Source organism: Anabrus simplex, chromosome X (assembly GCF_040414725.1).
Source record: "Anabrus simplex isolate iqAnaSimp1 chromosome X, ASM4041472v1, whole genome shotgun sequence".
Taxonomy (NCBI): domain Eukaryota; kingdom Metazoa; phylum Arthropoda; class Insecta; order Orthoptera; family Tettigoniidae; genus Anabrus; species Anabrus simplex.
The window spans coordinates 169,874,286-169,901,480 of record NC_090279.1 but is presented as its reverse complement, the minus strand read 5'-3'; the positions used below and the strand labels follow the sequence as shown (position 1 = coordinate 169,901,480).

General features: G+C 38.9%; 1 protein-coding gene across 1 annotated transcript in view; it reads right to left on the bottom strand.

Annotated features, from left to right (window-relative positions):
* LOC136886033 (cholesterol transporter ABCA5) overlaps nt 1–27,195 on the bottom strand; it is a 256,631-nt gene that overhangs the window by 66,925 nt on the left and 162,511 nt on the right. The window contains exons 18-20 of the mRNA XM_067158745.2: nt 24,986–25,217; nt 3,396–3,879; nt 1,752–2,022 (exon numbers count right to left, since the gene is read on the bottom strand). Of these exons, the coding sequence (XP_067014846.1) occupies nt 1,752–2,022; nt 3,396–3,879; nt 24,986–25,217 (987 nt within the window). The remainder of the gene's footprint in view (nt 1–1,751; nt 2,023–3,395; nt 3,880–24,985; nt 25,218–27,195) is intronic.

Here is a 27,195-nt window from a genome sequence, read left to right as displayed (position 1 = left end):
AAATAACTGGAGTAAAGGAATAATATTAATCTATCTTTAAGAAGGGGGACAAGAAGATATGCAATAATTATCAAGGAATCCTGTATGAAATGGAATAAGCTGTTAGAAGAAGATATTCTCAATACCTAGTCACGAAATACTAAAGGACTGTTTTCCTAGAGACAGGCTTGTTGCAACGCGTCATACGCAATGTGCCCAGCGCAACACACCCTCCTCTCCTCTTTGTAAAAGTAACGTTGATGTTTTCCTACACCAGCGACAAATGCTCGACGTGTTAGGCTGACTGGTTCTGAATGGCATATTGCGTCTCATCCAGCATACTATTTGAATTCAGAGTTCATCACGTGATATAACCAGCCAATTCATAGTTGGTATACATACACACATTGACCACAATGTTGTTTCAGTGCTGCGGAGGATGAACAATTAATTGAAATAGTTAGTGGCCATCCAATTCTGTGGGAGCTGAAGAACCCGGAGTATGAAAATATCGTAAAGAAAGAAATGATTTGGGCAGATTTCAGCAAAATGATCAACGAAACATATAAGCACCTACAGGAGAAGAAATATTTTATTGACAGTATATTACATTAAATAATTCATTATTGTTTGTTATTTCGTGCACAGTAAAACAAAAGAATGGATATAAGTAAACAGTGTATTTATTGCTGAATGACCGTTTTTGTTTTAGTCTATGGGATAGTGTGCTCAAAGATCTTCCGAGTCACCAAAGCGAACAGAATGTGCACTGTTGAAATAATCTGTAAATCTGCTTCTTACCTGGAATTCTTCTGATTTTGCAAAACCACCTGTCCATGCAAGAGGGATCATATTCTTTGTTCGGAAATCCCCTTCATGGGAATTCTGCGACACCTTCATGGCACAGTGAGCTGGTAAGTATTCACCCCTTAGAGCACATTATGTAAAGAATAGCACACGGTAACTAATTAATCTACAGTTTCAGGTTTCAAAATGATAGGCGTGCAAAATATTTGGAAATCTGTGCACATGCTTCCGAAGGCGTTCTCACATACTCTTCTTGCTCTGCTCAGTTGATAGTTGGTTTATGCCCATTTGCCAGTAACTTCAGTGTAAGGCCCGTTTCTCAGCAGGTGATATTGGTGACTTGATTAGATTGGAAGTTCGCACTGAAAGGTCTTCTTTGATGAGGTGCAAAATGGAGGTGAATTTCTCACAAGAGATTCTGAAATAAGCTTTAATTTTTTCCTCTTTGTCCATCAAATGCTTTGCAATCAGCAATTCAAGTGCTTCTTCGTCGGCTCTTTTCTTGTACATCCCATCTTCCAATCTCCTTCCCTTTGACCAATCATGAAGTACAGACTCTTCCTCTTCACCCTCCATTTTCTCATCAAGTAACAGCAATATCGCTAGTACTTTCCCTTTCTTTAGCTGAAAATGATCCATGACACTGGAGAACATAACACTACACAGATCGCAACCCGACTTGACAACCTAATGCGCTCTCTACGAAAACACTGTACTTGAATGTTTTACATTGCGCTCGGCGCATTATGTTTACTGAGCGCATTACATCTGGCGCGACGTGATAATCCTGCCTCTAGGAAACAAACCCTTAAAATGCAGCAGAGAGAAAGGAAAACTGAACAAAATTCACAAGAAAGAAAAGAAAAGAAAAGAAAAAAAAGAAAAGAAAAGAAAAGAAAAGAAAAGAAAAGAAAAACACTCCAGAAGTTGTAAAAGTAATCTCATAATTTAGAGAGAGTTCTTACCTGTAGAAGGCGTTATTAATCATATTCATGGCGATAGGCAGTGAATGGAACATGGAGTCGTTATACACAGTGGTGACATTCATCTGAGGTTTATTATATACATTAATGTTGAATGCCACCAGGTGAGGACTGACATCCAACAGGAGCGAGAAATTTCCGTTGAACATCGTAACTGGCTGAGGATTGTCCACGTTGAGGGAATCTAGAAACTCGTCCAGCGAGTTTGTTGTCCCATTATGCACAGCAATGCGTGACTTGTTGTAGTATGTTGCTATGGAGAACAAATAGAAGAAATTAGCTTTTCCAAATCAAGAAACACAAATTATACAACAATTTCTCAGCATTTACAATCCAAATAATTAACTAAGACTTCTATCTCTGGCTATTCTCCATAATTTGGGGTGAAGTTACTAAAAGATAGTGCAGAAGTAATATAAACAATTCTTTCATCATGTATTTTATAGTATGAAAGTTCAGAACTGATCACTTGCATCACATAAAACTTGTTTATAAAATCATTTCTGCGTGTCAGAAGCATACTTATCATACAGTTAAAAATAAAATAATACTTTAACTATTTACAAAATTAACAGACAAAGGAAACTGACCAAATTTACTGTTCATCTAGATGGTGTTTTTCCAAAACTAAGCCACACCTAGGGCGTTGTCATCAGCAAGCATTAAATCTTGCACCAAGCATGAAAACAGGCCCATACTAATATGCATTTTCTCCAGAAATCATTACGATAAATACTGGATTCAATAGGTCCTGATTTAATAGACTTTAGTAATACATGACTTAATTTGAAAAATAAATACAAATATTAAAAATTATGTAAAAATTACTTACTTAATGGAAATTAATCGTTATAAGATTTTAAATATTATGAAACTTTTGTGAAACTTTGAAGCATGCTGGTGATAATTGCAGTGAGCATGAAAACTGAACACTGGCTAGACATTGACGAAGGTGACCCAAGCTACCAAATTCAAAGCCTGGTAGCTTGTGCTGAATACGTTCTACAGGGCAATCAGGAAGGAGAAGAAGAAGACTGTGAAAACAAGCCATTTCAATGGGTCCAAAACTATGGGTGGTTAAAGAACACAAGTGCGTCATTATTTGCCTTGTCAGATTCAGAGGTGACAGCCTATCATGAACATTTTCATGGAATTGGGCATAACATTTTTTAAAAAATTTTTGCTACTGGTTATCAGAAATCATGAAGAGAAATAGCAGAGAAAGTGGTGGATACATTGAATAAATGGCAATTGACCTGATCGCTTGAATAATACATTAATAAACATAGGTGAAGCCGCTAAAAGATCCATTTGTCTGTGTTGTGCCTTTGAGGATGGGTTTGTATTTCAATATTACGTGATAACTTGTGTAACGTCTAGCCATGGCATATTGCACACACCACTACGTGCATATTTATTGTGTTAATGAACGGATGAATGTTACATTTAAAAATGCCCGTTTAGCTGAAGCCTTAATGTTTTCATGACCATAAATTCTGCAAAAACGAAATAGAAAGAACAATGATGACAGAAAACCTTTACGTGATCATGGCAGGAAAATTATGCTAGGTGTAAAATGATGCGAGTAAATACGGTAATTTTGTAAACTGTTTGTAAAGTACTCACCAACGCTAAGTTCCAGCGATGGGAGAGTATCGGCAACTTTATCGAGGCTGCTGGAGTAGTGGAAGACGCAAAGAGAGACCAAGAAGGGCATGCTGATGTACATGAGCTGTTTAGGCAGATCTCTCAATACTCTTAGCACTCTTATCTTTACCAATGCCATCAAGATCTGTGGGGTATTGGGGTTCAGCACTAATGGCTCTAGTGCCAAGCCTATCACAGGATTCTCTGTCGGAGGTGATACCGCCACACCGTCAGCATGAGCTGATACCGGAGGCATTGGAAGAGGTACAGTACCATCTGGTAGGCTGCCAGGTGTAGGTAAGGTGTTGCCTTCATTCTGAAGGCTCTGATATGAGGTACTTTTTGACTGCAAGGAAAGAGAGCGGCTTAATGCTCTATTTCGAACCATCTTCTTAGAAATATTCTCAATGGTTTCATCTGTTTCTTCACCTTCTGCTTCATCTGGTTCGAGTTGCAGGAAAACCTACGCAAAGAATTCAGGAATATTCTAAACATTATGCAATTAAAATACATGTTTTTTTTGAAAGAGCTGCTGTTATTGTTTTGCTATGAATATAATACGACGGCCGTAACTAAAGTGGTGGCAATATTGACAGAACACAATTTTTTTTTAATGAACTAACAAGTACAATTACATTACATTCCTTTAGTGTAGTCACCCGCCAAATGTTAATGTATTATAACTGATGATGTCCCTTAGGGGACGAAACATGTACTAACATAATAAATTATAAATTGTATTGAATAGGCGGACCAATTGGGAACATGCATCATTTTCAAAAATTTTTTTTTTTGAAAAGTACACCAATGAAATAGTACGTGAACGTATTACATTGTGGTATGTTGCCTTGTTTTCTACCATTAAAAAAATATTTAATAGTGCCTTTCCGCAAGGCGAGTGAAACTGCCTCTGACGTAAGCGGCGCGCTGTGACGTCACGATCCAGTACCGCATGGAGCTCTACCAGCCGTTGTGCATTAGCCGTTGCTAAAAGCCGATTGTTTATTATTCATGATCGCGAATAACTTCAAAATGACAGAAGAAAGGTTCAAAACAGCAAAATCAGGCAATCTATCATGTGTAAATGTCATCATTCTTGAAAAATAGTGACTTTTGTGGCCGTAGAAATTCGCGGATAACAAGCAAGTTTGTAAGTAATACCAATATAAATGCTCCGTTATTGGACATTATAAATTTTCCAGCTAGCTCATTCCTGGTTGCCAGCGTTTCGCCCCCGTGTGCTAGGCTGGGCCCATCAGTTGATACCTAGCACACCTACCAAGACGCTGGCTAGTGCACACCGTGGAGGCCACTGCGTAGGCTAATTGTAGCCACCAGCAGTGCCAATGCACTATGAGAGACTTTGTCTCATTATCAAAAATTGATGCCTGCTTGGCCATCAGATGATATAGATGTTGATCACCATAGGGAATCTGAAATATTTGTTCCGAATGAGTAAATTTATAATACTAATATAAATACTCCGTTATTGGACATTATAAATTTTCCAGCTACTCATTCCTGGTTGCCAGCGTTTCGCCCCCGTGTACTAGGCTGGGCCCATCAGTTGATACCTAGCAATGTCCAATAACGGAGCATTTATATTGGTATTATAAATTTACTCATTCGGAACAAATATTTCAGATTCCCTATGGGGATCAACATCTATATCAAGTTTGCAAGTGGCATCTTTTATATGTGTGCAATGTACTGTAACCCATAGTATTAGGATAACAACGAACCTGGATAGATATCACATCACTTTCAACATTTCCTTCTAGACTGATTCCCCTATTAAAGAATAACATTACATTTTCGGGCTTTCAGCATTAGTAAATTAAGAAATCGGATTTCAGCACTAACATAAACATATAGGTAGCATTATAGTACTAGTCCGCTTCTGTGGTGTAGTGGTTAATGTGTGCCACTCCCGGAGGCCCGGTTTCGATTCCCGGCTCTGCCATGAAAGTTGAAAACAAATAGTACGAGGGCTGGAACGGGGTCTACTCAGCCTCGGGAGGTCAACTGAGTAGAAGGGTTTCGAATCCCACCTCAGCCATCCTCGAAGTGGCTTTTCGTATTTTCCTACTTCTCCTCCAGGCACCTAAGGCCACGGCCGTTTCCTTCCCTCTTCCTTGTCTATCCCTTCCGATCCTCCCATCCTCCAACAAGGCCCCTGTTGAGCATAACAGGTAAGGCCGCCTGGGCGAGGTAATGGCCCTCCTCACCAGTTTCATCACCATACTCAAAGTCTCACGTTCCAGGACACTGCCCTTGAAGTGGTAGAGGTGAAATCCCTCGCTGAGTCCGGGAGAAAACCAACCCTGAAGGATAAACTGATTAAAAAAGAAAGAAAGAAGGAAAGAAAGAAAGATCATAGTACTATAGGGCTATAATCTATCATTCCCAAAAAAATATATATTTATGGTTGGGACAACTGGCCTACCCACTTCCGGGACCCATGAAAGAGAATTAAATATCTTTGTGGAGGGAAAAAGTTAAACATGATAAAGATAAATATGACATCATCTAGTTTTCACAAGTCGGGCTGAGTGGTTCAGACTGTTGAGGTGCTGGCCTTCTGACCCCAACTTGGCAGGTTTGATCCTGGTTCAGTCTGGTGGTAGTTGAAGGTGCTCAAATACATCAGCCTCGTGTCGGTAGATTTACTGGCACGTAAAATAACTCCTGCAGGACTAAATTCCTGCACATCGGCGTCTCCGAAAACCGTAGAAGTAGTTAGCGGGGCGTGAAGCCAGTAACATTAATTACATTTGGCTTTTAACAAGCTGAGCATATCAGGAAAGAAAAGTGTCCTGGTGACATTTTAGTCGCTCAATACAGGAATGTCTTTGGGTGCTGTGACTTTTACTTTTTTTTTTTTTTTTTTTTTTTTGCTTTACGTCACACCGTCACATATAGGTCTTATGGCGACGATGGGACAGGAAAGGCATAGGAATGGGAACAAAGCGGCCGTGGCCTTAGGTACAGCCTTAGCATTTGCCTGGTGTGAAAATGGAAAACCACGGAAAACCATCTTCACGGCTGCCGGCAGTGGGGTTCAAAACCCACTATCTCCCGGATGCGAGCTCACAGATGCGCGCTCCTAACCGCACGGCCAACTCGCACGGTATTTTTACCCTTCGGTTTATTGACTTGGCTTGTATAACCTAAAACTTAGGCTAAGTTGGATAATATTTTAAACACCTACATCACTATTTTCACCTGTGTGCAATTATGTTATTTATTTCATTAATATTATGATAATTATTATAATTGAGCATTGTTAACTTATAAGACCCCAACAGACAAGCATTGGTTTTGTGTAGAGTTATACATTTGTTAAATTCACGTTGTTTCCTTTCATGATGTACACGCCTATTCTTTGTTACATTATAGAGTATTTAGATACAGCCTAAATTTCTTTACCAATTAAGCTCTTCAATAAAGACATACATAACTGTCCCATGCCAAGATATATTGGTAGATTTAGAGCTGTCAAAATGGTTCATAACCCCTTTGATTTATTATCTTGACATGGATCACCCAAAACATAGGATAGGTTTGGAGAATACTTTAATAATCAGCATTATTTAATGCACTGTTTATTACTTTCATATTCCAAGATGTAATTGAAGCATTTAAATAAAGCATCATACATTAAAATTTAAAGTTTCACTAGAACAGCTGATATGGAAAAGTGATTTGAAAATTCAAACAAATTCATCTTACGTTAAAATCTTCAAAAAATAAACTGTAGACTTTTCCGATATATCACCAGCATTTCTCCAGCTCGCCAAAATCCATTTCTCCCTAGTTTTAGCGTCTTTGGAATGTTTATAAACAATTTGTTTGGTATGGTATGCGATGTGCTATTTATTGCACATCGGAACTCTACACCATTTATAAGTTTTCTGCCTCCCTGTCTGCGCAGGAGTCATTTTAAGTCTAAAATATACCACTCAGATTATTATCCAATGTATAGACGTTGAATTTAACCATACTAGACACTAACGTAAAGTAGAAATACGCGAAGTGTATCCTGCTTCTCACAGCACACTATGTGTTATTTCGTCTGCTATTTCAGTCAACCTGTACGATGACGTCAGGCCAATGAGATCGCGTACTTGCATGACGTGACATTTTCGTAGATTTTTATCATGTTTGGAGTTATTATTTGTACATTCTGATCACATTTTTGAATTCTGCACGCAATTTTGAATCAGATTAGCATATTTTTAATTAAAACCCCGGATCATGCATGTTCCCTATTGTTTATAATATTTAAGTTTATCTTAAATATTCTATATTAAATATCAGGAAGGCATTGGGAACCGTTGGCAAGGCATTCTCTGTTGATGACAGCGACAGAGTGCCCTATTGCCCTTCCACTTCGGAAACAGGTCAAAGTCCCAAGGACTTGTGTCTGGTGAGTATGCAGGGTGTTCAAAGACCTACCAGTGCCACTGTTGCAATGAATAATGGCATATGGCTTTTGGTGCCACGAGTGTCCGAGGACAAGTTCAGCTCGCCAGGTGCACGTCTTTTCATTTGACGCCCGTAGGCGAACTGCACGTCATGATGAGGATGAAATGATGATGAAGACAACACATACACCCAGCCCCTGTGCCAGCGAAATTAACCATTGGTGGTTAAAATTCCCAACCCCTGTCGGGAATCAAACCCGAGACCCCTGTGACCAAACGCCAGCACGCTAACCATTTAGCAATGGAACTGTTGCAATAAGAGCTTGACATTGTTTGCGACATGTCGACGTGTGTTGTCATGCAACACAATAGGGTGATTGTCTCGCAATAATAAGTTAAAAGAAAGTATAAAATGGTTCAACCTTTCAATACTATTAAAATAAGAAATGTAAGTTTACATTCCTATTTAATTAAAATTGGTACCGGTTTCGACCAGTATTTTTGGTCATCATCAGCCGATCACAAATAGGTGTAAAACAATGCACAGATAAATAAAGTGCGCAGTATAAAGAAAGCACTAAAATCTTCAGGGAGTAATGTGCATTGAACTCACTTCAATACGGAACAACATAAACGTGCCACATAGCCGGACGCAGATGTCACTCCAGAAAATGGCAATAGTAGTCACTGTTGATGGTTTGTTCCTCAGGCACAGCATGCATAAGAATAATACCCTCGTAGTCGTACCCACAATCAGCATAAGCTTCACCCAACAGGGTTCCTGTCGAAATTTTTGCAAACGTAGCGAACCTGGGAGACGCCATTCACTCAACTGACATTTTAATTCAAACTCATAGGCTCGTTTCCATGTCTCATCAATGGCGACAATACGTTACAGAAATGAGTCTCCTTCACTGCTGTATCTGTCCAGGTGGATGCCAGCCAGTGCATATCAGTGCCATTTCTGTACGATGGTGAGTAGATGTGGAACTCAACGGGGAACAATTTTCCTCATGTTAACATATTCATGCCCATCATCTGAGCAGGCTATTTAAATGGCTGGCCCAGCTATTAATGGCACAGGAAACAACAATGAATTATTTTCATACTAAGTTCTAAACTAAACAAGATATTGAAACAAAATTTTGCACATGCCTTAAAGAAGTCCTCTAGTATCTCTGGAAGGTGTGGTAGTTAATGTTACACCTTCAGGTACTGTGCTTCCTGTCACATGTCCAGAAGAATCTTCTTCAATGTCATCATTGTCTCTTTCACTTAGTTCAGGAATTAGTTCATCGCCTGAGTCTTCATTGAATAGGACGTCAGCAATTTCGCCAACACTTTTTTTTTGCTAGGGGCTTTACGTCGCACCGACACAGATAGGTCTTATGGCGACGATGGGATAGGAAAGGCCTAGGAGTTGGAAGGAAGCGGCCGTGGCCTTAATTATGGTACAGCCCCAGCATTTGCCTGGTGTGAAAATGCGAAACCACGGAAAACCATCTTCAGGGCTGCCGATAGTGGGATTCAAACCTACTATCTCCCGGATGCAAGCTCACAGCCGCGCGCCTCTACGCGCACGGCCAACTCGCCCGGTGTCAACACTTATATTGTCCCTAAGTGCCTTGGTTACACTTCAGAACATGACTATACACACGCAGGTGCAATCACAAACTAACTACTGTACGCAGCTAGCTTGGCCAGAACTAGCCTTCGTTCAGAAACGGAATTAAAAAATACACTGGAAGGCAAAATCTCCAAGGCCATGTGGTTTCTGGTGAGTAGATTCAGTTAGAAGCTTCCATAAGGGTATTACCCTCATCTCTGTCCACACATATTTTTGACAAAAATAAACCACAGCTGAGTAGGAACGTCTACAATTCAGGGTTGCGCTTTTCCGGGCTAACATAAAATCAGCTTCATGGTCCGTATCGCACTTCAATAGATTCACAATTAAGTATTTATTTATTTTCCACCTAGTCGATACAATGATTGCTTAAGGCAATTTAATGGTTAAAAGTGGTACATGTTACATATATTATCAACATCTTCAGCCACATAACATGGTTCAGATGAAAAATACATAAATTGACAAAGTAATGCTTCAGAGGAAGTGTCCTTAAAATTAACATAAGATTGACAATCTGAAGATGCTGATAATATACGAAACATGTACCACTTTCAACCATTAAATTGCCTTAAGCAATCATTGTATCGACTAGGTGGAAAATAAATAAATACTTAATTGTGAATCTATCCGGGCTAACTCTGATACGGTCCAGAGCATGGACATGCACTATAGGCAATAACTTGGATACAGGCGGGAATGTGTTAAGACATTTCATCGCAGTGCATACCAGTGCCATTTCTGTACATTGGCGAGTAGATGTGGAACCCAATGGGACGCAATTATCCTCATGTTAAAACATTTCATCAGTATGTGCCACACCGTTTGATGACCGAGACCAACCTCTACGGATAATTCCCGGAGAGTTTAACGATGCTCTATGGAAACAAGACCACTCACGACGTCAATCTGACCTTGAGGAATGGACAGCCGACCTGCGCAGTGCAAATCCGCAGTCTCATTCCGACCTGCACAAAACACTTTGACCCATCGTGCAACAGTCCTATACGGGAATGCCTTCATGCCACAGACATCACGTAATCCTCGATAACATTCTGGTGCATTTTTGCCACAGGCAACCTTGATTTTAATCCATGGAACGCCGATCACCTTTTGAAAACATGTTTTAGAGCGGTGAAATTGACATTCTTCACTTCAACGTCAGACAACAACAACACTCCGAACTGGATGCCCGTCACATGCACACTACCCATCAACAACAGCGCCACATGACCGCTCCCATGCCTGATCTCCTGCGAGTGCCTAGACTACGCTGCCACTACTTTATTTACAGCCCTCGTATATATGTTTGAGTAATAAAATACTATTTAAGAAGGCTTCTAAATCGGTAAACTACAATGGGCCGACTGCAGAAACAATGACTAGTTTTAAGCCTTAGGTAATGTCTACCTAAATGACGTCTAAATCAATCACGATCTTCCATTGCATAAACAGTGTTCAGCCGGTTTTTAACTAGACACTGTTTAAAGTTTCAATATTGGTTTGAAAATGGAGATAGAAGTACCTTTCATGCAAATCTTTGCTTGTCGCAACCAATAAAATTCATCGGTGCGCACGCCAAATGCCAGTCAGCTGTTTGTCTTCCTATTCCTACACATTACTCAAATATGGCTAAGCATGAGCATGACTTGCCCAGAGATAAAAGTATCGCTTTCGGTGGAAATTTAATCTCATAATATTAATCGACACTAAAGCGACACGCTACCGTACGGGGAAGTGTAGCTTTGATTATAGCGTTGTTACAGTGAGTGTAATCTACTCATAATTATGATAGCTTCGACAAAGGGAAGATGAAGCAATAGTAATGTGTAACCGAGTGTGTTGTATGGTCCATATAGATGTAGCTTGCATTCTGGAGATCGTAGCGTTTGAAACGTATCATCGGCAGCCCTGAAGATTGTTTTCCGTAGTTTCTCTATTTTTACACCAGGCAAATACTAGGGCTATTATTATGGCCACGGCTCTTCTTCCCCAGTCCTCCTCTTTAAACAATAGCCAGCACCATCATCGTCACTTGCCTTTTCCTATGTGATAGTTGCCATAAACTTATACGATTATATACATAAAAACCACATACAACCTACTTTTTAGTTTTCACTATTGTGTGTGTTTACTTGGCAGTAAATATAAGTTAATCCCTCCCGGTTGATGTATGTGACAGCCCTCTGACGATCGGGACATATAATTCTGATACGTATGGAGTTGAAGTGACCTATAATTCCATGTATATAATAAAATATATCGGTTGCCGAAAACTGTATTCAAGTTGACAGTTACCGGACTGTCCCTTTGTCAGTCTCAAGAAACAAGTCTCTTGAAAAGTAAAACCTTATTTTAAGATCTATCTCCCTGTACATGTCAAATGAATTGCTGCAATTTAGCAGTGGGTGACCCACAGAGAGGCCGTCGGACTAACTTTTCTTCCTGGAATCGTCTCTAACATGATAATACAAATTACATGTTTCATGGTACATAACCTCTGATTGCGATTCACTCCTCTCATTTGAGGTTAAACAGTGCTCTCGGCAGTGTTTAAACATGATCGGTTGAACATCGGTTTTAGACAGCGACTAAGTTATAAATAATGTCTCCGCAATGCAGCAGCCATGCTTAGGCATTGTTTAACCATAGACATCATCTAAGCACCGTTTCTGCAATCGGCCCAATTTTTCCAAAACAATTTGCCTGTTAAAAGAGAAATATGCATAATGATCATCATTGGCTGTAACTCATTATTACCAAATATCTGCCCACATCATCCTTTTTCACTTGTGGACATGTCTTTTTTTAGGACATAACTGATTTTAGGATGAAATGTGCATTCACATTAATTGTACAAAATGGATGAAGGAGTACGAGATAATGTTGCAACTAAGTGGATGGCTTTCAGCTATTACTTTCAAGGTTATCAAGTTTATACCAGTCATCTTCATTGAATGTTTTACCTGGATTTGTCATGGGGCTCCAGAGAACAAGCGCTGAAAAGTATTAGGTGAGGGAAACTGGTAACACTCATAAGGTGGATAAGCCTTATCCATCTAAACTGACAGCCAATGCTTGAGGCTTCAATACTATTGTCATGCTCTTCTACAAGAACTGTGAGGTTGGTGATGTAGTCCACCTGCTTGATGTTCAAGATCAATTTAAGTCTTTGCTCATGAAAATGATCAAGCTTTTTGATGTCCCAACAATAGAGGGTCTAAGTTTTATAGCTGTAAAGAAGTGTAGGGACAACAACATGAATATCACATCACATTATCATTATAGACTGTTATGCCTTTCAGCATTCAGTCTGCAAGCCTCTGTGAATTTACTAAACGTCGCCACAATCCTATTTGCAACTAGTGCTGTGGCCTCATTTAGTTCTATAGAACAAAAAAAAAAAAAAAAAAAAAAATGTTAAAATGCCTACAGTACATGAGAGAGAATGAATTTTAATAAACTGGAATAGCAGGAATAATATATTCATAACGGAGAGGGCATAATAAGCTGCCGTACCGGCCAATTGTTGCATCATTGATGATGATGTTGCTGAGATTTTGGTCTCCAAAATTATGTTTCGTTTGTACACTGAATATTATCTTTCTTCCTTTCACCCGTAGCATATTTGTGAATACTATAGAGAATTCACAAGATTTAGTTAAGTTGCCATTATCTTCAGCGAACTCTTTTCCTGATTCGTTATATCCAACTAAGGAACATGTTTGAACTTATTAGCACTTTTTCTGGTTCTTCTTCTCTTCTCAATATTTCTTCATCCTCTCGCTGTGTTCCTTGTTACGTTGTTAAGTCCATTATGTATTTATTTGCATGGGCTTTACAGAAAATTTGTGTTTGTGAATTAAGGTTCTGAATTTCATTTTATCTTCATTAATGCCAAATTCATTTAGGTCTTCACTGATTTCTTTTAGCTAATTATCGTGATTTTTCACTGATAAGGCTAAGTTTAAAATTTTCTTTGTGAGCCTCTTATTATCTATTCTATATAAGTGGCCATAAAATTCCCGATTGTATCTGATTTTTTCTATAACTTGATAGATTTCATGTGATTTCTTTTTCATCAAAATTCCATTTTCACATTTTGCTCCTAAAATATTGCTGAGGATTTTTCTTGTTTATCATCTTTATTTGAGATCTGCCCACCAATTACAAGTTAAATTAATACATGTTGTAACAGTTATTTTTTTACCTATGACTTAACTCAGCAGGTAAACACTGAATTATGTCACTCAAGCCTGTCCCTTGAGATCCTTCTGGGTGAACCAAGAAACCTGTTTCTAGAGACATGACAGTCCATTGACTATGCTATATGAATAATCTAAACTTTAAATGCTCCATAAAATGGGTTAATACTGATCTTTTTAAATACCTTCTTGAGACATACAACAATTTATCAGTAGTACTTACAAAATTAAATATACAAGATTTATTTATGATTCTTTAGCATTTATTTGACGTAGTCTATAATATTACAAAAAAGAAAAAATATCAGTGGTACCCCACAGAGTAATGCCGATCAGTCATTTATTTTGCTTGGTTATCAGTATTTGACCGTCGTATATGTAATGTGCTTTCATGAGAGCGAGCTTCCCCACTGTTCACATCATCTTTGGAAATTTCTTTCTTCAGATCCTCTTGAAACCATTCTGCAAACGATATAAAATGTATTGATGTAAAGTAGAAAGTTACTATGTTTTTGTGTAGAAAATTTGTGATTAGTGCCTCTTAAAAGTAACATTTTAATCTGGGTTCTAAGGGGAAAGGAGAAGGATGATAATCTGTTCAAGAGGAGTTTCAATAGGATCTGAAGAAAGAAATTCCCTAAGATGATGTGAACAGCATCGAAGAGGAATGGACATGTTTCAGAAATGGATTTGTAAAGTGTGCAGTAAACACATGTGGAAGACTATCAGCGAGGAAAAAGGAAGAGGTGACTCCTTGGTGGAACAGCAGGGTAAAGGAAACAGTTAAAGAGAAACAAATGGCTTGGAAGAAGTGGATAGGTAGCAATAGTACAGAGAATTGGCAGAAATATAAAGAAGCCAAAAAGGTATATAAGAAAATAGTACAAGAAAAGAAACGAAACATTTGGGAAAGTTTCACAGAAACTTTACAGGAAGATATAAAGGGAAGTAAAAAGGTTTTGTATGGATGAAGATTAGTTTACAAAATAGGGAAGCTACAAAATTTGTAAAAACTGAAACAGGACAGATATTGACGCAAAGAGATGAAATACTAAAAGGATGAGAAGAATATTTCTCAGAATTGCTAAATATTAAATAGAGTGAACTGGTAAATGAGAAGGAGCAAGAAGAAACAATGGGGAAAGAAGAAGAACAAGAAAAGGAGATATCAATGTTAGAAATAGAGGAAGCCATACAAAAGATGAAGAGCGGTAAAGCAGCACGAGTTTATGAGGTAACTACGGAAATGATAAAAGCAGCAGGACCAATAGTGTTACAGAGGCTGTACAGATTATTTAGAATAATCTGGAGGAAGAAAGGGATCCCAGAAGAGTTGGGAAAGGGTTTAATTATCCTCATATTTAAAAAAGGTGATAAAAAGGAATGTAATAACTACAGAGGGATCACCCTTATTGCTCACGTAGCTAAGATATTTGAGAGAGTATTGGAAGGAAAACTGAGGAGAAAGCTAAAAGGAGAAATAGAAGAACAATATGGTTTTAGGAGAGACAGATCAACGTTTGACCTGATCTTTACATTAAGACATATGATGGAGAAAAGATGGGAGTTTGGAAAAGACATACTGATGACGTTTATTGACATTGAGAAAGCTTATGACAGTGTGCCCAGAAAGTTGGTATGGGACACATTAAGGAAATAAGTTAATAGTGGAAGTGCAAATGATAAAAGCTACGTATAAAAATTGTGTTAGTAGTGTGAAGACTAGTATAGGAAAAACAAAATAGTTTAAAGTTGAAACTGGTCTCCGACAGAGAAGTGTACTATCCCCCATACTATTCATCAAAGTCATGGATGAAATTCATAAGAGCATTAAACAGAGATTGCGAAGACAGGCAACAAAAGCCATGTTGTTTGCAGATGATAAGGGTTGAGGATGAAACGAAAGTGCAAAAACAAGTAGATGTATGGAATCAAGAGATAGAAGAATTTGGGATGAAAGTAAGCACAGTGAAAAGTAAAACAATAGTGATGACAAGGGGAAGGAAGGAAGGAAGGAAGGAAGGAAGGAAGGAAGGAAGGAAGAGGAAAGATAAAACTGAATGGAAAAATTCTGGAAGTGGTTAAAAGTTTCAAGTACTTGGGAAGTGTGATCACAGAAGATGGATAGATTACCGAGGAAATCGGGAAAAGAATACAACAAGCAAACAGCTTCTACCAGAGTGCAAGGGGTATATTGTGGAACCAAGATGTCCCAAAGAAATTGTAGAAAGTATTATATTCAACCTATTATGAACCTATACGGCTGGATCGTGGACTATAACAAAACAAGAGGAGAGTAGAATACAGGCAGTGGAGATGAAGTTCCTAAGAGGTATCGAGGGCAAGACCAGAAAGGATAGAATTAGAAATAAAGAGATAAGGAAAAGGACAGGAATCTTGAAACTTAAAGACAAGCCGATACAACCACAGGAACATCGTCGAACGGGACCAATATGGTAGTGGTGGTGGCATTATGGTGTGGAGCGGCATTGTTTTGAATGGCCATACGGACCTGCACGTCTTCATAGGTGATCCGAGGAACACTTAACGCTCGGAGATACAGGGATGAGGTACTGAGACCACAAGTTCAACTCTTTAGAGGTGCAGTTGGTCCCGACTTCCTCTTAATGGACGATAATGCCCGACCGCATCGTGCTGCTCTGGTGGATGAATTTCTGGCGGGGGAAGACATCCATCGCATGGACTGGCCAGCGAGGTCTGCGGATCTGAATATTATAGAACATGCCTGGGATGCATTGGGGAGGTAAATTGCATCCTGTCAGAGCATACCACATTGCTACGAAGCATGTGTGGCCGTTAGGGGCAACCATACACCCTATTAACAGCATATTTTTTTGTAGAAGACATTGCCATGCTTTGTTAGTTGTCAAAATTGTACCTTAGCTATCAGAACCTTTCTGACACTGGTTTTTGGACACGTTGTGTAACATATGGTGTGTGAGAAAACTTCAGTTTGTTCAGCAATCTGACATTCCTATCAGGCAGTATGGCCTCGTTTAGTGATTATGCTTAACTTTTCAACACTAGTGTACTTTTCACAGAGCTTTATGACATTGAGAGATGACTCGACAAGTTATCGAAAATAAAGGACGTTGGGCCCCTGTAATACCTTTACATACGGCAATATAATTTCTTAAACCACGCCTCAAACATTGTGAAATCAAAACAGCAGCTCATGTTTTGGCTGTAACCAGCACTGTTGATCCCTCCTTCTGTCCACGTATCATAGGTGCTTGCTTTTGTAAACAGTAAATGGTGGTAACACTGTCCCGTCGATGGTCGATACTAATTTTTGCAAAGCTAAAATTCTCTCTGGATGTTTGACGCCACATTTCACATCCACCTTCACATGCTCCAGTTCATCACCAAAATTTGTTTAGTGATAATTTATAATATTTGAGGCAGGAACTCCTTCCAGGGTGGTTTGAAGGTTATGGAAATCGGCGACAGCTGCAATTCACATCCGAGTGAACATATTCTTCAACAGTTTATAATTGTGAATGTGTTTCATATGACTTAGTATCCCAATATTGTCATGAAACAAACATCCACATAGATCACATAGAATGGCGGGGCGAGGGCGGGGCTGAGCTTGACGGTGCTTCCGTGCTTGTCATTTGTCCTCTACGTCGTCGTCAAACAACGTAACTGATGTAGAAGCAGTGTGGCACCAAAGTGTACGATTCTCAGCAAGCGTATCCCAGGATTGAGTGTTAATTCCAGCTCTTTTCATAGTATGCTTCAGCTGATCCTTGGAACATCAAAATGGCTTCATAAAGTCTTGTGCCAGAGCAGAGTTCACCATACAGGAGTTGAAGAGGAATCCTGGTTTCACTCATGTGATGAACGTGCCCTATCCATCTGAGAAGGTGGCCAATGATGGTAGCCTCAATGTCTATAACATGCGCTTTTTCAAGAATTGCAAGATTGGTGACACGGTCCTCCCATTTGATGTTGAAGAGAGACCTATGTTTTAATTAATGGTTATGAATTTCATGTTTTTGGTCCGTATTGAACTGAGAATAATATATAAGTAATAATAATAACAACAACAACGTAAATGTTTCCACCTTTTCAATACTAAAATATATTCACAAAATTATAAATTACACGGTACTAGTTTCGACCCATCTAGGGGTCATCATCAGCCGTATTGAAGTAAAGATCACTTTTGGCGAAATCCTAAGCAAATGTTATTTTAAAGAATAACAAGTGAATGTGGTAGATGAAATGAGATGTTATTATGGTAATAGTTAATAATACAAAGAATATACATACTAAGAGGTTTTTAACAAAGAATAAAGTATAAATGGGGTGTTGTAAAAATTATAATCATGGAAATCAGTAAGTTCTTGTATTGAAATGGCATATATATATAATTATATATGGCTTAGGAAGAGGGCTTAAGGTGGGGCTGAAGGATGCGGGAGAAAGTGTAATTGTCTCGGAAAAGTACATCAACAAGACCAGCAGTTTTTAAAATCAGGAGTTTATAGGATCAAATGTACCACCTGTAAAAAAACCTACATCGGGCAAACCGGAAGAAACTTCATTATCAGATACCACGAGCACACTAACGCAATAAAATACAACAGGTTTTCAGCCATCGGCCAACACATGCAAGATTATAACCATAATTTCACCAATATTGAACAAGACATGGACATCCTCGTATTAGCAAACAAGGGCCCTTTACTCAACATAATGGAAAATTACTACATACACCTAGACCAATACTTTAACACCAGTCACAATCTCAATGAAATCTCAGAGAAACCCAACATACTCTTCGATCTATTTATCACTTTCCTCAGAAACAATAATGCAGCCAACCTAAACTCAATCCTAAATTTAATCAAAGGTACTTTTCCGAGACAATTACACTTTCTCCCGCATCCTTCAGCCCCACCTTAAGCCCTCTTCCTAAGCCATATATAATTTTATATATGTCATTTCAATACAAGAACTTACTGATTTCCATGATTATAATTTTTACAACACCCCATTTATACTTTATTCTTTGTTAAAAACCTCTTAGTATGTATATTCCTTGTATTATTAACTATTACCATAATAACATCTCATTTCATCTACCACATTCACTTGTTATTCTTTAAAATAACATTTTCTTAGGATTTCGCCAAAAGTGATCTTTACTTCAATACGGCTGATGATGACCCCTAGATGGGTGGAAACTAGTACTGTGTAATTTATAATTTTGTGAATATATTTTAGTATTGAAAAGGTGGAAACGTTTACGTTGTTATTATTATTACTTATATATTATCTATGTTTTTGCGGATGGAAGTGCTCTAGCTTTTTGATATCCTGATGGTAGAGGATCCAAGTTTCCCAACCATAAAGCTGTGTTGATATGAGAAAAACATGGTAAACCATGATCTTGGTATGCATTGTAAGGTCCTGATTCATGAAGACACGACAGGAATTTTCTTTTCTTTTACGGAAATAGTCTATGATAATATCTCTCGTAACAGCTGCTCTGGCTCGTTTGGTGTTTCTCCCCGATTATCACCACGAGTCTGTGACTCCTTCTAAGAAAACCATGAATCCATTCTAACCTGGGGCAGTTATCAGTGAACCTTCCCAGTGTGGTTCATTTATTACACATATTGATATTTCTCAGTGGGAAACCCCACCTGGCACATAGTAGCAGGCCTTCGACAAGAGTTTTTCCTCCTTGGTTAACGCTGTTGGTGCATCCAACTTGTGTGAATATTTATTCTTTAATTTATCATTGAGTGTTGAGTATTGTATAGCAAACTGTTCGGATGCTTTCTGGATACTCATTTTACGCCGACTGAAAGCTTTTACTGCATTCTGAAAGTGGACAGGGTTATATCTATACCTTCCTCTAAGTCCCACTTTCTTCACATATGTCCTCACCACGATCGGTATTACCCTATAACAAGGTGTCGTCGTATATAAAAGGCGATAACTTTAAAACAGTATAACCTAAAAACTCACGCAACAGCTTTTTATGTTACCAAATAACAGGGGATAGGATTACAATATCAACTTACTGTCGGTGTTCAGTATGCGACGTTCTGAAATGGTAGTTTCTGACGACAATGATAATTTAAACTTTTTACTGCTGAGTTTTAATGACCAGGTGAGCCCTCTGGGCCGTGTTTTTTTAAGGAAGTAGCACTTTTACAGATACATATTTAATGATACTATTTATGGAATGCATATGGTCCCGTTAGCCCAGCAACCCAATACAGGATTGCGGATGAAGTGAGATTTATGGCCGGATACCCTTCCTGATGCAAACCTCAGTTGAGAAGATAATAAATATGTAATGAATGATAATGGGTAAGGAAGTGGAAGGAATCAGCTGTGGTTTATGAGTTTATGAATAGGAACTGTCCCGACATTTGCTTGGGAGTGAAAAAAAAAAAAAAAAAAAGAACCAACCCACATCCTCCAGACAGCTGACGGTGAGGTTCGAACCCACTTGCCTGCCGAGTGCAGAGCTTGTCTCCATAGCCGTAGCATGTTAATACACGTTGCTACCCCGCTCAGTGATACTATTACTGAAATATATTATAAAATTGTTGATCCAAGAACTGGTATTATCAAAATCATTTACATTTGAGGAAAAAAATAATTTATCTGAGGAAGGGGTGACAATTCCACACGAGATTCATCATTAATATTTTGTCTCGCACTTTCTTGTAGTTCAATATCGCCACTTAGATATTCTCCATATTCATTATCGAAATATAGCTCTCCAGAATCACTATTTATGAGGAAACATTCAATTTCTTAGTCAACAAGAGATGAATGTATACTTCAAGACACCATGATGGCTACACGTTAGCAGGAAAGATGTTCCACTCCAATGAAGCTGAAATAACACCAGACTGCTTTCAAAACACGTGAAATGGAGTGGTATATCTGCCGTACAGAACTTCTTTGAGTATTTCCACGGAATCTCAAAGCATGACACTATATCGCATTCATTTGCGAGATTGGTGAAGTACACACTGCACCAAAACGTATGTATACGGGTTTGGCGAACGAGGCATGGCGTTCAATAACATATATATACGGGTTTGGCAGTGAATGGGTTCATAAATTTTTCTCTTCTTTACAACCTCAGCTAGTGAGTTGCACATATTATTAGCGCTCATTCAGCTAGCCTATAATGTTCCGTTAGTTTATACGCCATGTAGGGCCGGTTTCATCAACGTGGGTTAAACCTTAACCCTGAGTTACACGTGAGTTTGACGATTCATTCCGTTTCATCAAGGAGGGTTATTTTTAACTCTAGATTAAGACCGGAGTTAAGTTAACCCCTCCTTTCACCTGGGTTAAACTGTTTATTCGAGGTTAAAAGCAACAGGGCCACAGTAAATGATGCATTTGATGCAGAGTTGCTTTATTTATATTTGTTAAACGGTGTTCCTAACAGAAATAGGCCTATAATAAGAAGGAAAGACTTTGAAAATCTATCTGAGGAACAATTTCTGAAGAGATAGACTTCAAAAACCGTTAAAAATTGCCTTAAGCAATCATTGTATCGACTAGGTGGAAAATAAATAAATACTTAATTGTGAATCTATTGAAGTGCGATACGGACCATGAAGCTGATTTTATGTAATCAGTACATTCGTCGATGAAGTTCGCGAGAGGTTAGAATACACAGCTGATCGAAACAAACTTGGGCTTGCGAACTAAACAAGAAACTACATTGACCGTAATAGTAGCAACAGCGGTATTACACAATATTGCTGTGGAGACCCGAGATTAACTTCCCCCACAGGACTTGACTCTGCATCAGTAGACTATCTCACAGGAAGGAGAAGGAACAGGAATGTTTGAATTGAGAATGACATCATTCTTCACATTGATAACAACAGCACTGCAGTGGCATATAGGAATGCAACTGCACACCACCACTTCAATAGTACAACACTTATGAACAGTATACTGTGTATTACGTAGTGGTTATACAGAAATGCATTACTTTCGTGTGTGTTATTGCTGGGAAGGTGTGCCAACTTTCAAAACAACTCTTGGCACAGAGAAGCTAAAATTTTTATAGAACTGTTTTAGTTGTTTCGTAGATCGCACTGTAACGTGGGCAATATTATTAAATTCCCCTGTTATTCTTTCCCATGTATCCTCCTTTTCTTTTAATTGTATACCGTCAATATTCTTGCATTCTATAATACTTTGGTACTCGGTGGCTAATTCAGTAAGTAATGATTTTTCTAAAGCAGAAAAATTCGTGCCACTATTTCTCTTCTGCACTTCTTCTATTTTTCGTTCAAGATCACGAAAGAATAATATCTACCACGGACCGGAGGAAGTAAACGAAATACAGCGCAAGAAATAAACAAAAGAACCACGCAAGAAGGTTGTTCATGATCTCTGATTTTTAGTCACTGCCTCCTTGATTATTAGGGCAGCTGTTTCCTGCGAGGTTTAACGCGGTGTTAGTTAACCCTCTGCCGAAATAGCTTGGTGAAACGCCTGACTTGTAAGAATGAGTTAAAATATTAACCCTAAGTTAACAAACCCAGGGTTAGAGAATATTTAACCCACGTTGATGAAACCGGGCCGTAGTGGATCAATTGTTGTCGCAGTTTCCCAAGAAGGCTCAGTTTTCGGAAGGAAAATTGAATGATCGATAATGTCTCATTATATCGGTATTACCCCATGTTACGGTAACTATTACTACGTATATACTCTGCCATATGATAAATAAAAATAATAGTAACACACAACATTTGCATTCATTTTTAAAATATCATATTAGCAATACTTGCACGCAGGGGCACATTTCGAATTGCCCATGGTGGCAGACTTGAAGTGGCAAATTTCTAGAATTTGGTACAAAACTTTAAGTGACATTATACACCTCTGGTGGGATAATACATACATGATATAAATCTTCATTATAAACTGTTATGCTTTTCAGCATGCAGTCTGCAAGTCTGTGTGAATTTACTAAGCACCTCCACAATCCTCTATTTGTTGGTCTTGTTTAGTTTCATACTTCTTATCTTTAAATCATTAGATACCGACTAACCATCGTCATCTTGGTACCCCTCTACATTTTATATCCTCCATAACCAAGTCCATTGTCGGGCTGAGTGGCTCAGGCGGTTGAGGCGCTGGCCTTCCGACTCCAACTTGGCAAGTTCGATCCTGGCTCAGTCTGGTGGTATTTGAAGGTGCTCAAATATGTCAGCCTCGTGTCAGTAGATTTACTGGCACATAGAAGAACTCCTGCGTGACTAAATTCCGGCACCTCGGCGTCTCCGAAAACCGTAAAAAAAAAGTAGTTAGTGGGATGTAAAGCAAATAACATTATTAACGGATTCCATTATTCTTCCAGGTAGCCTATCCTACTCCATTTGCCTCACATGACTCCACCACTGAAGATGGCTTACGTGAACAGCTTCATCCATACAGTTCATTCCTAACTTAGCCTTCATCTCCTCATTCCAAGAACCCTCCTGTCATTGTTCCCATCTGTTTCTACCAGCGATCATTCTCGCTACTTTAATCTCTGTTACTTCTAACATATGAATATGATATCCTGAGCAAAGATGCTCTGAAAACAGACCGGTGTGAAGATAGTTTCATGTGGGAGCTGACTTCTTTCTTACAGAATAATGTTGATTGCACCTTGATTCAATCTCACGTACTATACTACCATCCTGAGAGAATATACATCTTAAATACTTGAAATGATCTACCTGTTCCAGTTTTACATTTCTTACTTGACATTCAATCCCCTTAGGCTTCTTCCCTACCGACTTCACTTCATTTAGTTTTGTACGAGCTGATTTTCATATCCTTCTCCCTGCACTTGTTTTCAGGTTCCAAGACACAAGACTGCAGGCTTTCAGCATAGTCTTGAAGACCAAGTAATTGGCATAGGCCAAACTGCTTAATACATTTCCACCCAAACGATTCCCTCTCCGGCATTTTATACTTCTCAGTAAATGATCCGTGTAAACTATGGTCATTTTTCATTCATTATCATTTTAACTTCCATGGTTGGTTTTCCTCCGGACTCACTGGAGAATCCCACCTATACCACCTCAAGGGCAGTGTCCTAGAGCATAAGACTTTGGGTCGGGGATACAACCAGGGAGGATGACCAGTACCTCCCACATGCGGCTTCACCTGCTATGCTGAACGGGAGCCTTGTGGGGGGGGGATGGAAAGATTGGAAGGGATAGGCAAAGAAGCGGCCGTGGCCTTAAGTCAGTTACCATCACATCACTTGCCTGGAGGAGAAGTGGGAAACCACGAAAAACCACTTCGAGGATGGCTGAGGTATCAAACCTCACTCCACTCAGTTGACCTCCTGAGGCTGAGTGGATGCCGTTCCAGACCTCTTACAACTTTTCAAATTTCGTGGCAGAGCCAGGAATCAAACCTGGGCCTCCAGGCATGGCATTTAATCACACTAACCACTACATCACAGAGGCAGACACAATTATGGACAATAATAGTAAAAGATTACAGCCTCGATGCCCCCATAACTATTTTCTCACCTGTACTTTTCACAACAGACCATAATATTAATTTTACGTCCCACTATTGACTTTTATGGTTTTAGGAGACGCTCGGATGCCGGAATTTTGTCCCACAAGAAGTTGTTTTACATACCAGTATATCTACCGATATGGGGTTGACGCATTTGAGTACTTTAAAATACCACTGGACTGAGCTGGGATCGAACAGAAACAGGTATTTATGACAGGGAAATCCTGGATAATCAAGGTGGAGAAAAGTATGCAGTTATTTTTTTCCCCTTAATTTTTTGTTCACTTTTTCATCCCACTAACTACTTTTTGACGGTTTTCGGAGATGCCTAGGTGCCAAAGTTTTGTCTAAAGGAGTTCTTTTATGTGCTAGTAAATCTACTGTCACGAGGCTGATGGTATTTGAGCCCCTTCAAATACCACCGGACTGAGCCAGGATCAAACCTGCCAAATTGGGGGTCAGAAGGCCAGCGCCTCAATAGCCTTAGCCACTCAGTCCGGCTTAAATTTAGTTATTTAGGAATATAAATTAAGCAAGTAAGCAAGAAATATAAGTAAGAAATTTAACTAATTAAGAAGATAATACAAGTAAACTGATATGATAATTGAATTCATAGTATTTTATATAATGAATGATTTATTCATATTGTAAAGGAAATTAGTTTAGCTGAGTGAATTCAGTCTATATAAGGTATGAAATGTGTGCAGTGATTCAATATTCAAGTCTAAATTCATTCCAACAAGGCAATATGATAGGTACCTCTTCCAGTGTTGTCATAGACACACCATAGCTGCTAATTCCAAGCCTCATTGCTCGAGTATTGATTTCCTGTTCAATGGCCTGGAATAGAGGTGGGAAACTGTTCACTCCATTTCGAGGCAAGATAAAGGAGAGCTCTCTTCCGTGTCGTCGAGCCTTCTCTGCCTGGGCTACGTGACTCGTTACTAGCCGCACAATGGCTTGTTCCCTAGCTGTTCCTTCCAGCACCAATCTGAAAAAAATGTGGATATACAACTTCAAATTTTAATATGCAAGCTGGTCAAGTATTACCAAATCACAAGATGGTGTCAAGTATGGTTTTCTAAACTAACTTCCAAATGCTGCTGCACTCTAAAAAATTTGATTTCAATTATTCTGATTGATACTTTGACAGCCCCTGTTAACAGACATGATATATATTTTTAGTTTTCTTGGGACTTATGACCTAGATGTTATGCCCCTTTCAGCAACAATCACCATCATTTTTAAATTTCTTTCATGTGGAAGATGCAAATTTGTCATGTCTATTTACATTGGCTATGGAAATTCCTAAATGGTCTACAGTTCAATTTGCAAGGCTGAAGAAGATGAACAACAATTTTCCCAATTGTAAAGCCAAGTATTTCAATATTACAACAAATGGTTCAGAAAGGATTGCTATAAGGTATGATCAAAAAGTTTCCATTTGAGGGCGTTGCTGCAGCAAACATGCAACATAGCGCGACTCCGATGCAGGTATATAAGCACAGATGTGTAGGCAAAGGAATTAGTGTGGCAGTCGTGTCGTGCCGAGGTTTGTGCGTTAAATGCGGCCGTGTGATCTACGGCGACGTTATTATCAAATGCGCCCAAACAGGACCAATCTGCTGTTATTCTGTTCTTGGCTGCCGAAGGACAAACACCAGTGGGCATCCATTGGAGAATGAAGAGTGTGTATGGGGCAGAATATCTGTCGAAAACCACTGGTGAGGAATGGTGCACCACGTTTCGTGCAGTGGTGTCATCCATCGTCCCCTCGTCCCAAGAAGTTCAAGAGCCAACCGTCGGCAGAAAAGGTGATTCTCGCCCTGTTCTTTGATTACCGGGGCCCATTGCTGATTGATTTTAAGTAACCTATAGTCCAGATCTCTCCCCATGCGATTATCACACCTTCAGTTCATTCAAAAAGGCCTCAAAAGGTCAACGCTTCCTATCGGACGAGGATGTGCAGCAGCCAGTTATAGACTTTTTCACACAGCAGGACACAGTGTTTTACCACAAGGGGATCTTCAACCTGGTGCATCTGTGGGATGAGGGTCTCAATGCTCACGGCGATTTTGCCCGATTGGCATCTCGATTCAGGACTGTATGGCTGTCAAACGAGAACTTTTTGATCATCCCTTATATACTGATAAATAATGTCAACTAAAGTCATATTTGAGTTTTAAAAGAAGTGCATCAACATCAACTTTTGCCTAAAATTAAACCCATTATGGAGACTGGTGTAAAGATCAGTGCAGGAGTCTTAAGTAGTTACGAGCAGTGGCAGCTCGTGACAATTTAGCTGGTATTAACAACAGCTATAATAATAATAATAATAATAATAATAATAATAATAATAATAATAATAATAAAACTACATTCTACCAAGTGAATTATAGTTTACTGTACTCACATTATTGGTGATTGAATGATGGTTTCTTAGTGACTGACTTTGCAACACAGTCCATATCCCTCAATAAAGTGATACTCTCCTTTACATTCCAGTAATCGCCCAATCGGTCAGACGTTGAGAAAGAGCTACATATACAAAATAAGTCTGCACTACAGCACCGAGTGTTTACAATATTACGTTACCCAATTATCATGTTCGTTTGATATGCACACACACAGGTCTATCCTGTGTATTAAATTTTTTTAAAAAAATGGGCCTACTGCATTTCACAGTAAAGTTACTGTCTGAATTTAGCCTACCAGGCAAACATTTATAACGGCCTGATTAAAATGCACGATAATTGAAATCCATGTGTCGCTCATTCTTGCTAGCAAACACATCAATAACTTTTTTGTTAAAGTTGTCTATTTCATTAACAAAGGCCTTTTCACAAGATAACATTCCCAACGCCGTCAATCTTTCTTCTCTCATAGTATTCCTTAGGAAAGTTTTAATTCTTTTCATCATGGACAAACACCTCGCTGCTTCTGATGTCAACATTGGCATGGTTATCAAC